Source organism: Macrosteles quadrilineatus, unplaced genomic scaffold (assembly GCF_028750875.1).
Source record: "Macrosteles quadrilineatus isolate MER2022 unplaced genomic scaffold, UCM_ALF_1.0 Scaffold_8__2_contigs__length_117827958, whole genome shotgun sequence".
In the NCBI taxonomy this organism is placed as follows: Eukaryota; Metazoa; Arthropoda; class Insecta; order Hemiptera; family Cicadellidae; genus Macrosteles; species Macrosteles quadrilineatus.
The window spans coordinates 76,840,019-76,852,403 of NW_026542601.1; the positions used below are offsets into that span (position 1 = coordinate 76,840,019).

Here is a 12,385-nt window from a genome sequence, read left to right on the forward strand (position 1 = left end):
AATAACAATTCTTTGATATTTTGCAAAACTTATTACTGTAGCTTTATGTTTTTAAAATTGTTGAAGTAAACGATTCAAGTAATCGGCGATTCGGTTGTTAATTGGAGGTCTACTGTATTGGTATTTACATTCAGAAGAGGGGAATAACATCAGTACCAACATTGTTCACAATAAACCCACAGGCTATGAGGCGGCAACAGTTTAGACACTGATATCAATTTTATAAAACTAAACTATTGGTTAAACTCTGAAAATAAGGCCAAAATATCACCAGAAAAAAATTATTCCAGCGACCCTTCATAAAAATTATTCCCCTTCTTACTCGAGCTTGGGCTTACAGGCCATGATTTCTCAGAACCTTTATTCAAAGAATATGGGGAGGACCTTGACGCTTTCCCATTATTAAAAAAAAAAACAGTGTAGAGGAATAAAAACCAAAATAATACATAAAAAACATTTATTACCACTAAATTAGATTAAAATATACAGTGATAAGTGATTTAATATACATTACAAAATATCTTGAAGTCTTGGGTTTAACCTGAACATCCACGGCAACCGCAGTGAATGCATTCCACGATGCGTCCCTGGAGAACAAATTAATTTTATAAGTAAATAAACAGTATCAGCAACCTGACAAATACTTTCTATTAGCTTGTCAACAACCCATATCAAGTGGAAGTAACTATGATATTTTACGGACAAGAGCACGAAGGTTGCAATTTTTTCTAAATAAATTTTTATTAACTTTAGAACCAGAATTTTGAGAGCATTTGGGATTGTTACATATTTTTTCATGATAAAAAGGGCTCTACTAAATTTTAATCTAAAGCGTTTGAGCAATTTTTGTAAACATAAGATTATTTTTTTATTTTGATGGGATTATGGAAAACTTGTCATAATTAAAAGTTGAAATTTCTAAAAAATGAAAAAAATGTCTGGAGAGGGTTTGATATCCACATATCAAATTTCATCAAAATCGGACCATAGGTGGACTCCGTAGCTACACCTGTATACATCCATACATACAGACATCATATATTTTTTGGTTCAGCCACCACTTTTTTGGTTCAGCCAGATCCAAAACGGTCCATATAAAACTCAAACTTGAAAATGTTGACAAAACAATAATTTTGCAAATAGACTATCATGTATGGGGAATGACAGTAAAGAAGTCAACACGGTATGTTTGCTTTGTACACCAGAGACTTGGTAACGTTTCCCGGCATCGATACACAGGTCTACAAAACTTAGTTTTAAGCCATTGCAGCGTGTTCGGCTGTCGGTGGGGGGATTCAGCAAACGACGACAGGAGTGATCAGCGATGTCAGTCAGTAGCATTGTGCAGACATCGAGAGAGATTGGGCCAGATGATAGCTATCGGAAGAGCGGTTGCAGTCATGAGCAATTGGAAGATATCTTTAGCAATTGGAAAAGTCGGTCGCAACAGGAGAGATCAACATGCATTGGGGGCAATCGTGAAAAGTGCTAATATTAGCGGTATTTCGCTTGTCTTGCAATAATGGCTGTGTTTAGAAGACATTCAGTAATTCAGCGAAGTCCCAAACTTGCCGAATTAACGAGCGTCTTACTGTGCCTAGGCTAAAATAAAATACACAACTCGGTGGCGTCCCCATCTCAACTAATTGATGATTAATACCTCCTGACCCCCTGGCCATTAACCAGTTCCCAGGTCAGGAGCAGGTTTCATCATACAGACTATAGCACTTTATTTACGCCGAGGGATAATACACTTATTAGCTTTTTGCTTTTATTATATTGCTTAGTAATCTGCCTAGCTTATTCCAAATCTTCCACCAAACAACTAAGATTAAAATCGTAAAACTAACCTCTTCAAGTTTGGCCTTGGGGACACGGCAAATGCAGGACGTCCCAAAGTTGGTATCCCTGGCTTGAATGCACCTGAGGCAACACAAGTTCTCATAGCCCTGCTTCTTCCATTTTGCAATTAGGTTTTTGTCGGCTATGTTCTCATTCAAACAGTACTCATACAGTTCTGAAAATATAAGCAGAATGAAGGATGTGATACAAAGACAATAACAGGTTTTTGGTGTATTATATCTAGTTTCAGGAGCGATGCAAATAAAAAATTCCAGAAACATACAGTATGGTTGCTGGTAAGAAATTAGTTTTGCAGCTGCAAACCACTCTTCAGGAAAGTGACTATCAGTAGAGGCATTTTTAGTACGAGACGTTCCCGACAGAAAACCATACTGTCGCTGTCAAAACGTATCGTCATAGATGAATTATCTATGGTATCGTTTGTAGGTTAAATTTGATTTAATTTAACTGTCATAAACTAACCAAACTTGCTGATAATGAAAAAAATCTAATGATGGTTTACTAGGCTAATCGAAAAATAGTTCTGTTTATAAAATAAAATTTTAAATGCCTCAAATTCAATTTTATATTTTTTAATTATAAAATTATACTGTCATAACCTAACCAAACATGCTGATAATGAACAAATTGAATTTAGGTTTACTGATCAAAAAAATAGTTCTGTTCATAAAATTAAGTTATAATGCCTCAAATTCAATTATAATTCTTTTTAAATTATAAAAGTAAACTGTCATAGCCTAACCAAACTTGCTGATGATGAAAAAATCTAATAAAAAGTTAGTTGTGGCTCCGATGGGTTTCAAACCGGCTACCTTCGAAACATCAGCCCGGGACGCTATCCACTACACCACTGAGACCGATGGCCTACAACGTATCGTTGCGGAAATGGTGTTCGCTCAAGCGGTGGTGGGCGGTGGTTTTGTTTTTCAGTGACTAAGTTGACATTGTAAGTTTTTTTTTTGAGGAAGAATGGCTGTTGCACAAATACATAATGAAGCTTCTTAATGTTTATTTATATGTTTGTTATAGGTACATGTTAATATGTTTGTTATTGGTGTGAAATTGCCACACACAAACTGCAGCCTTATTTAGAGGAAGTTGTGAAGGAAAACAAATATAAAATTCTTTGTTTTAAAATTGTTATGTGTAGAATTCATTTAACTGCACCTACTAATTTTAATGGAGTAAACGGAAATTAAACCCAAGTATGTAGACTAGGTAATAATTGCTTAATCAAAACTTGATCACAAGCAATGGAAAATATAATTTCTTTATAATAATACTAAGATACTTTGAGCAATACAAAGAGCAGCAAGATTCAAATCAGTCAATAGTAAGGCCCACGGTGCTACTTTTATAAATTTGGGTGATTTCAGCTAACAATGTTACCCAAATAATAACTTACCTCTGCTTATGGCCTTCCGGCGATAAAATAGATCGTATATATATCTAGATTTTTGATGATGAATCTTGAATATGGGCCATAGAGATTCCACTTTCCTTTTGCCTTCATGAGGTTCGGTTTCAGCTGTAATAAAAAGATAGGTGAGGAAATTGGTTGGAAGAATGATTGAGTAGAATACGAAGACTAATACACCTATTAGCTCAAATATATTTACAACTTATGGAAATTGAAGTAACGACATCGGTCATTTAGGAAAGATCATGTTTTGCTTTAAATATTTTTTTTTATCTATACACTTGTAAAAACTTAAGTTATTTCCTGTGGGCTAGACTTTTCTGAAATAATAATGGTTGAAGTTACAATAAATAAGTCTTAAATAATAGGCCAGGCATTCCTACTAAGTAGGCCTAACAATAACAAGTTAAGTTACTGTGAATTATTAATATTAGGCTACTATAATTATGAAACCCTAGTTGAGAAATAAAGGGTACACTTCCATATCTGTTGTCAAAAACAAGAATGAAAATGAAAAATTATTCGATAAATCGATTACTTCATTCGATAGGCCTATCTCGTTTGGTTGGTTATGTTAACTAACAAAACGCTATATCGAATGAAATAATCGATATTTTCATTCAGTTGTTTTTGAAAACAGATACGGAAGTCTACCTGAAATAAAAGCAGGAATATTTTGTATATAGGCATCGGAACCACTCAATTAAATGCTGTTTGTCAACTTTGATTTTGACTAACAGACTATAAGACATAAGATATAAGACGTTTATTTGTCATTTTTACATGCATGGACAAGTCAAGTTGTTTTCATACAATTGTATGCGTCACATATTCAATGAATACCTAAAAAATATAAGACATAATCTGAGGTTCAATGAAATATAAAAATACAACTATACAGTGTCCATGACGAGAGATTGCAAAAAAGTTAGAAAAATATAAAATATGTCTATAAGTTATATAATGCTCTATGCTATTTCATAATTATCAGGCAGATCAAAGTATTCTTTTACATTATAGAGTGGGTTACTTATTAAGAATGAATGCACTTTTCTCTTAAAAATCTTGTCATCTAAACAAATCACAGCCGTTGGTAATCGGTTATAAAGCCTAATGCCCATAACAATGTGTCAGAGTTTTTTTCTAAACAACTCATTAAATAAGGCAGTTTTCAACTAAAATTTATAGCATTTCCGGATGCAGCATGTAAAATAATGTAGCCTATGAAGATCCTGTACAGCTCGTGACATCTAAGCTGGCACTTGGCCTATCGCTACTAGTACCTATTTCAAAAACATTATGTCCCGCCATGCGGGTTGCATCAACTGTCCTCGCGACCCATATGAAGGCACTCAAGTACAATGCAAGGGGAGTCAACCCCGTGAGGCAGCGGAAATGTTTGCAGTCCGGTCTTTACCCTACCTCCACCCTCCTCCCGCCTACACTGCCCGCGCTAGGCCAAGTGCCAGCTTAGGTGTCACGAGCTGTACTGCATAGGCCTACTTACTGAGACATTACTTACCTATTATGACAAATTATCTAACTTAATGCAACTTTTTTTTTTTTTTTTTTTTTTAAGAGGTTGGCGGCCTCTTTTAACCTTGCATTTGCCCGTCCACATAGACTAAGCGCCCGTGCGTTGATCGTTAACAGCAAAGCAAGGAGTGAGCCGGTACAGTACAAAGGTGAACTGTACTGATAAAATGTTATCGGCAGTGACCAGGATCCGAACCCACGACATCGCTGCCTTGGGCCCGAAGTCCGCGACGCTACCGACTGAGCCACCGACTCACTATAACTTATAACTTAACAGGTAGGCCTATAGGCCTAAGTTATACAAATAAGTAATCTGTATAGCCAATAACAAATCGTTGGGCCTTTTCCTAAATCAAAATTTTACACTGTTGGAGTACAATTAATATGTTTTAATAAGTACCGTCAATAGAATCTAGGCCTATGCCTAATTATTAGGCTCTACATTGATCGACTGGAAATAACTAAACAAAATCACTGGGCTTAAAGACTTGTGGTTTCGCCTTCACCAAAATATTCGTCGAATGTAAATAATTAAGTTAAAACTATAGAAGCTTACCCTCCCTCATCTTTTGCTCCAGCTCCTCAAGAGTAGGTTCAATCAACTCCCAACCTTCTGGAGGAGCTTTCTTGCTACGCCTGACTTTAGGCATCGTGAGCAAACTGTCCGGAGTACAAAACACAACTTTTTATATAGCTAAATAGACAATAACTTAATTAAGTTCCAAATATTATTAATATAAATAACGCATAACCTCCCAGGAAAACAAGTAGATAGTAAAATCAAACAGCAACAAGAATTTGACAGTCAAAGACTACAAACAAACAAACAAACTACAAGGAGGAGTGGACAGAATCACAGAATCGATTCCAGGTTGACCAACTATTTGTACGAATACAGTAGTACTTCGAGATTCCTTGGCATATATGTTTATTCAAAATAAATAATTAAACTGTTACTAAACTAAAACCATCTAAAACTTATATATTATTGTTCCAGAATCCAGTCTAACACAAATTTCAATTTTGTAATGTTATTTTTTTTTTTATTTACTGTTCCTGTGATCCAATTGAAAAAAAGGAACCCAGATAAATTGTGGAACAAGTTATCATAGCTTTAACGTTTTCTAAAGTTCTATAATTTATTTACTCTATAAAAAGAATTATTACAACCAGGGGCCCATCTATATCTATAAAAGAGGAACTATGTATGTATGTATGTATGTGTGTGTGTATATACGTTATGGACTCCGAAACCGCTCGACAGATTGTAATGAAACTTTCAGGCATTATTAAGCATTTTTCAAGGATGGTTCGAGTGAAGTTTGGTGCAGATCCGTCAAAAGGGCTCTGCCCCAGAGTGTTTTAAGTGGACCAATGTCAGACTTTTTGATCTACAATGTTTACAAAAAATATAATTTAAAATCAGATGTTTACTTTCACCAACTGTTTTGTAGGTTGAATAATCACAACATTCTGTATTAGCATTAGTCATGATTTGAAATAGTGCCACAGTGTTTCTACAGATTGCAGCACAGAAAACTATTTTACTTTTGAATAAGTCCAAATGTATTTAACCCCAATCGCAGCACACCTGTGCACTTAACAACGTTTAAATTCTCCAATGTTAAATATTAAAACATAAAAACCTTTATAAAAGTACTGTATTATAAACAATAAAAGGGTTGACTTTTTTTTTAATTTATGACAACAGCTAATTTGCAACCAAAAGGTGAGTGAGCGTAGCGAACGAACATCAACCTGGAGGCGAGTAAGCGTAGCGAACGAGCTAACCTGAAATTAAGTGAGCGCAGCGAACGATTTCCAACCTGAAGGTGAGTGAGCGTAGCGAACGAACTTCTACCAGGACGTGATTGAGCCATGCGAATACTTATGAAGTTAAGCGGGGCAAAGCCCGTGGATACAGCTAGTTTCATAATAAAGTACAAACTAATATTATTAGTAAATCAGCTGATCGCCCAATGCAAATCTAAAGGAAATTAGTTTATTATGAAATGGGCCCCAGAGAGCACAGAATAGCAAATTACAACTAACTGAAAAAGATGCTTGTAACCCATTGTATAATCTGTGGTAAACGTTATTTTAACGCATTTATTACACTTGTATTTACTACATTGTGAACCATTCTTTTAATTATTGTAATACAGTAATAAGTAACAGCACAGATTCAAATAGTTTACAAATTCCACTTTTCGCTGCCCTTTTAAAGGAAAATAACTCCGGAAACCGGTAACCTATATGTGTTTGACAATATATTTTTGCAGACTCGGTGGGGTAAAGGTTTGTTTAGTCATGGGCAAAAGTTTTAACATTTTGAAATTTCAGTGGAATCATAGATAACATACTCCCTTGTGTTGGTTAGTCTATGGTGGAATCTCAATAATTTAAGGTAATATATCTACTTATTATTTTCATTTACTAAGAATCAACATTGATTATACATCTCCATTTGGGAAGACAAATTAATCAACGATATCACAGTTGAGAATGTTTGTACCGTTTGTTCCTCTTTGTGAATAGCTGATACAGTATGTTTTCCAGTTTGGATGTCGCTGAGCTGAGCTAGTAGTTTATAACTAGCGCCAATAGGTAGCGCTAATGTGTGCAACGTTCGTAGTGCACAATGAAACGAGAGGGGAATGTCGGCTTCCTTTCTCCGCCGACTGCCTCTCCCCTCTTATTTCTCAGAATCACAACAATTCTGAATTCAACAGTCGGAGGCGAGCGAATGAGTGTGTGTTTCGGTGATTACAAAGTTATCGTCTGTCTTTTTCGTGACAGAATGGTGTGACAATTGTGGAAATTTTGTTCCGTTTGATTTATTAGTGCACAGTATATTATGTGGTCTAATTCGACAACCCAGTTAAATAATGTGTAGCGACGATGGGTCGTTTTCGGACAAGTGTTTTTGGTGTTTGTTATTGTGTTTTGGTTATGTTCACTTTTGGGATTATTTGTTCTGTTGCTGATCAAGGTAAGAAACTAAATTTTGTACTTTATACTTACGTCATGCTCGATGCAAAATAAAGTATTGCACATAAGTGTTCAAACTAATTAGGTATAAGACTCAATTAAAGTAATTTATCATCTTCATTTAGATCTTCTTTATATATTTTAACGTATTGTTATTGTAAGCTAGTAGGCCTATTTTGGAGATTAAGTTATATCTTGTAAAAACCAATGGATAGCAATTTCCCTTAAGCTCCCTATTATTGTCTTCAAAGTTTTCTTGTGATATCAAAGATAAAACCAAAACCAGCGTTATGTCAATTACCTTTGAAATCTTTAAAAAGTGCAGAGGGTACTAGACTTACAGTTTTTACCGTTGTTTCATAAACGTTGTAAACAAACCAACAATAAGATCTTGGCTATTAATTTTACTTGTGGTAAATGCCCTCAACTACTTACTGTAGTATGGCTGGGAATACCCTATATTATCTTGCACACCAGAGTGTCCAGAATGCTGGTTTTGTTTGTTTCAATGACATTATCTGTCTAAAGAATTAACAGGTTTACATTTTCTTAACTTATACTGCAGTACTGTACACCAATATAAATCGACAGAAAAAAAAATTAATCTTTGTAATTCATTCAAACTGAGAAAACCCAATGTAAAAAAGTGTCATAATTACTTTGTTATCGTTTCATGTCAGGTGTTGGTTAAAACTCCTATGGAGAATGAATAGCTCCAAGAGAAGGTTCATTATTTGTCCTTACCACAGACAACGGTAAACAATTTAATTTGTATAAAAAACTTTCAAGAGCAGGGAATGTTTGTTGGTTTGGATCGAAATCATTACTTTTTTATGTTAGCGTAAGCTAATAAAATTAACATTTTTTCACTTACACCACAGGGCACAGAGGGAATACGTGACTTCCCTTGCCTGTACTTAAAACTAAATAAAAGCTTTAAATGCGCCTGAAAACATTTATTCACTTGTTCTGGAGAGTGACTATTTAGTGTATGGATGGCATTAGCAAACTAAATGCATTCAACTTGCCTGCAAAGACAAAGTGAACTCCGGAAGTAGGTGATAAGGAAACCGGACGTTCGTATCTACGAAGCGTCGTCGCTATCCTTACCGTGGAAGGCACTTAAAAACCTGCGTAGTGCTAATGTCCCCTTTTTATCAACTTCTACAGTACACTTTTTCTCAATTACTTTTTGTGAACCTTGCAGCCTTTTGTATTTAGGAGGATACGTTTGCCAAATGCCAAACGCAGTTGTTGGTCAGGAAAATCTTATCTGGGTGTGCTCGATCAGTCCACTCCACCCACTCAATTCGTTTCGATATGTACCAGTGAAAGTGGCTAGAAACTTCACAACATGTTCCTACTGTCGGTGAAATTGCCGCCTGCAGAGGTTGGCAACACTGGTCGACAATCAGATGGCATTTAGGTAACGGTCTGCGCCCTGCGGAGTGCGCACTGCGCAGCATCTGACTCGGTGACTTGACTAGCTGTCCAGCCTGCGACTTTGAACTAAATAAATCGATCCGCTTACTACAATTAAACAATGCAAATATCCAATCAGCTTTCGAAGTTCCTTCTCTTCTCGAAGGTTTGAATTTCAACAGAGTTTGCCTACCGTTTACCGTAGTAACTTATTTAAAATAAATCCCACATCAAAACAATGTTCACAATTATTGTCAATTAGGGAGCGTTTATTTTGCTATACGAATCTTAGCAAAGTTCTTGATCGTAGATAATTACTATTCGAGCATTATTTAATATAGGTAGGCTAGGTACCAGTTTTATTGTGGCTGACTTGATAATTGTATCGTCTGGGGGATTTAAAGCCATCAGTTACTTGAACGACGATTATAAGAAAATTGTGTAGGCCTACATCCGAACTAAATTTAAATTACTTTTGTAAACTTGTTAATTCTTAACTGTATAATTTAGTTTTTCGTCTTGTTAGCAATATAGGCTAGTTAATTCCACATTTATTTTGTTTACTTGTTTAAAAATTTTAAGTCAAAATTTACACGTTTGCATTAAACTCAAATAATATCAATGCAATTGTAGACCTAGGTCTATATATAATTAATAACTCCCTCTCATTCAAAACTCTCTATTTCGTATGAAGTGTAGAAATCATGATGTTATCAGTTTATGAAAGTAGAGCGTTTTCGACAAGTCTATTAGTTATCAGCTGATCGCGTTGTGATGTGTTCACGCCTACGCGGACCAGTGGGCAAGGCGGTCACTGGCGGAGGAATATTTTATGCAGTGTTTTATATAGACCCTACTAAAAAAAAACTAAAAAAACACAGGCAATGGCGATAATACCGAAACATATGCCTGTTGGTTCCTGGACTATAAAATTGTATAGCTACACATGCCTTTTAATGACCTCATGCGTCCAATGTTGGTATGTTAATGCTACGCTGAGAAAAATTGTATCAACGCTTAAAGTGAAAAAAATATCACCTACGTCTGTGTGTAAACTTAGTTATGTGTGTCTGATAACGGGGTTCTGTAGTATTTAGCTCTGCAAACTACATTGGGGAAGAAACTTCGATAGTTAAAACTGTGTGAGTCCAGTACGAGAAGTATTTAATTAGATTAACCATACGAAACGTTTTAAGCACATTCTAAAATTAACTTTTTAAATCTATTGTTCAAACAATGTTTTCTAATTTAGTTACTGTAAAGAAAGTACGAATAAGTTGTTGAAAGCCTGTGAAGTGTCCTTAGATATGTAACGTGTTATTCGTTGTGAAATGGCCCTGGAGTGTTTGAGCGTATTTACAATCACAGCAAGGCAGCAAGGGGTGTATGATAGACCTATGCATATTGCTAGTATGTAGCACCGCGATACATATATGATACACCTCCGCACACCTTTATATCTTGTAGCCGCAGCCGCGACGGCTATACTACACAAGCAGAGGTCATGGAACCCGACCTATCTAGCCGCTCCGTCTACCGTGTCTGATCCTGGCACATTCCTGCAGAACTACAGGACACACGACTGTCACAGACACAGAATATACAGGATACTTAACAAATATATACATAGAACTGCTGTATGTAGAACGAATGTGGACACAGAACTGCAGTATCTAGAAGGAATGTGGACACAGGACAGCAGTATGTTGAACAAATATGGAAAAAGAACTGCAGGATGTAGAACAAAATATGGACAAAGCACTGCAGGATGTAGAACAAATAGGCAAAATAAATAGTAGACAAACTACTCTTTATTCTGTGGAGTAACACATTTGGCAAACATGAATTTTATCCATATTTTGGTTTAAAATACCACAGGTGCTCAAGGTAGTGATTATTTTAAAACGCCATATTATCCTCCTACTGTAGTTAAGCCTTTTAACACCTTCTAAATCACCCCTTAAACTAAACCGAAAGTTAATTACTTTAAAATAACTAACTCCGATGGTTTACAGTTAATTCATGCAATTATGTGTAAAAGGAGCCGCGCCACTGGTGGGTAATTTTGTTTTTTTGCATCATAAAAGTTGGCTACACTGATTACACTTTCACCAGCTGTTGACTGTTGACTGTTGAGTCGAGTCGCCAGCTGTCACTGCAGACTGCACTTCCGTCATCTGAGCTTTCTATTTTAGATTAGATTTAACTGTTTTTAATATTAATTGATACATTTATAAGCAATAAATCATACCTGTAAACGTACATTAATCTAAATTATATTCAATCCGCGTGATATCTATGTGTCGTGTTCAAAACAGTAATAAACAGCCTTATTGTTATCATTTTTGTAATGTTTTTAAGTCTGAAAAATTTGTTGATTATAACTTGATCATGGCACTCCCAGCTCTATAAGTTGCAGTTGTCTTGGGCCAGTTAGTGTCTTGAACATTGCCAAATCTGCGTTTATTTCCAGCATTTAATTGTGATTCCCGTTCTTAAAGTGAGTAGCTAGACAGAACCACATACATCTGTGCTAGAAGTAGAAGCTGAGGCTATTTCAAAAGACGGAGGAAAAATAGAAGGAATGCGTACCACAATAATCAGATTATAACACTAAGATTGGGTTGTTAAATCACAATATTATGATCAACTCGGGAAGCGGATCGCGTGTCCGCAGCTAGTATGTAGGTTACAGCGACCACAGAATTAAAATTTTAATTCTGTGGTCGCTGGTAGGATACATATGTTTCAATTATCAATTATGTTTGGTGTGACCACAGTAAGATTGCATGCTAAAATACGCTAGCTAGACAAACATTTTACAAGATACGTAGAAATATAAATTCCAGAAATTGCAGAGTGAGGGAAGAAAAGAGAAACTTAGTATTGTTGCCAGATTTAGTAGTTCCTATATAGTCAATGGTGTTCTTAACGCTTTTTAGTGCCACTAGGACTAGTACACATAAAGATTTAATAAAGTTCTAACCTCTTGCAGGAACAATTAAAAAAGTGAAACCTTTACTTCCAGTGTTTGCTGGCTGAAGAGGACTAAGTCCTAAAACAGCCTCAGTCCAGTAGGGTTTCAGCTCTCTGGATTGGAACATCACGAAGAAAATTTAACTTCTATGGCTTCCTCCATAGTTGTAGCAGTGT

At 35.7% G+C, this 12,385-nt stretch overlaps 2 protein-coding genes across 2 annotated transcripts in view; one reads left to right on the forward strand and one right to left on the reverse strand.

Moving 5' to 3' along the window:
• Positions 1-443: 443 nt before the first annotated feature.
• Positions 444-5,572, reverse strand: LOC129001516 (protein BUD31 homolog). The gene is made up of 4 exons (XM_054428834.1): positions 5,376-5,572; positions 3,269-3,391; positions 1,851-2,017; positions 444-587 (listed from the first exon to the last, which is right to left on the reverse strand). The coding sequence occupies exons 1-4, from the start codon at positions 5,467-5,469 to the stop codon at positions 537-539; spliced, it is 435 nt and encodes a 144-aa protein (XP_054284809.1). The 5' UTR covers positions 5,470-5,572; the 3' UTR covers positions 444-536.
• Positions 5,573-7,583: 2,011 nt separating this feature from the next.
• The window catches only part of LOC129001659 (uncharacterized), a 52,330-nt gene continuing 47,528 nt past the window's right edge, over positions 7,584-12,385 (forward strand). The window contains exon 1 of the mRNA XM_054429033.1: positions 7,584-7,811. Within this exon, the coding sequence (XP_054285008.1) occupies positions 7,721-7,811 (91 nt within the window). The 5' untranslated portion in view covers positions 7,584-7,720. The remainder of the gene's footprint in view (positions 7,812-12,385) is intronic.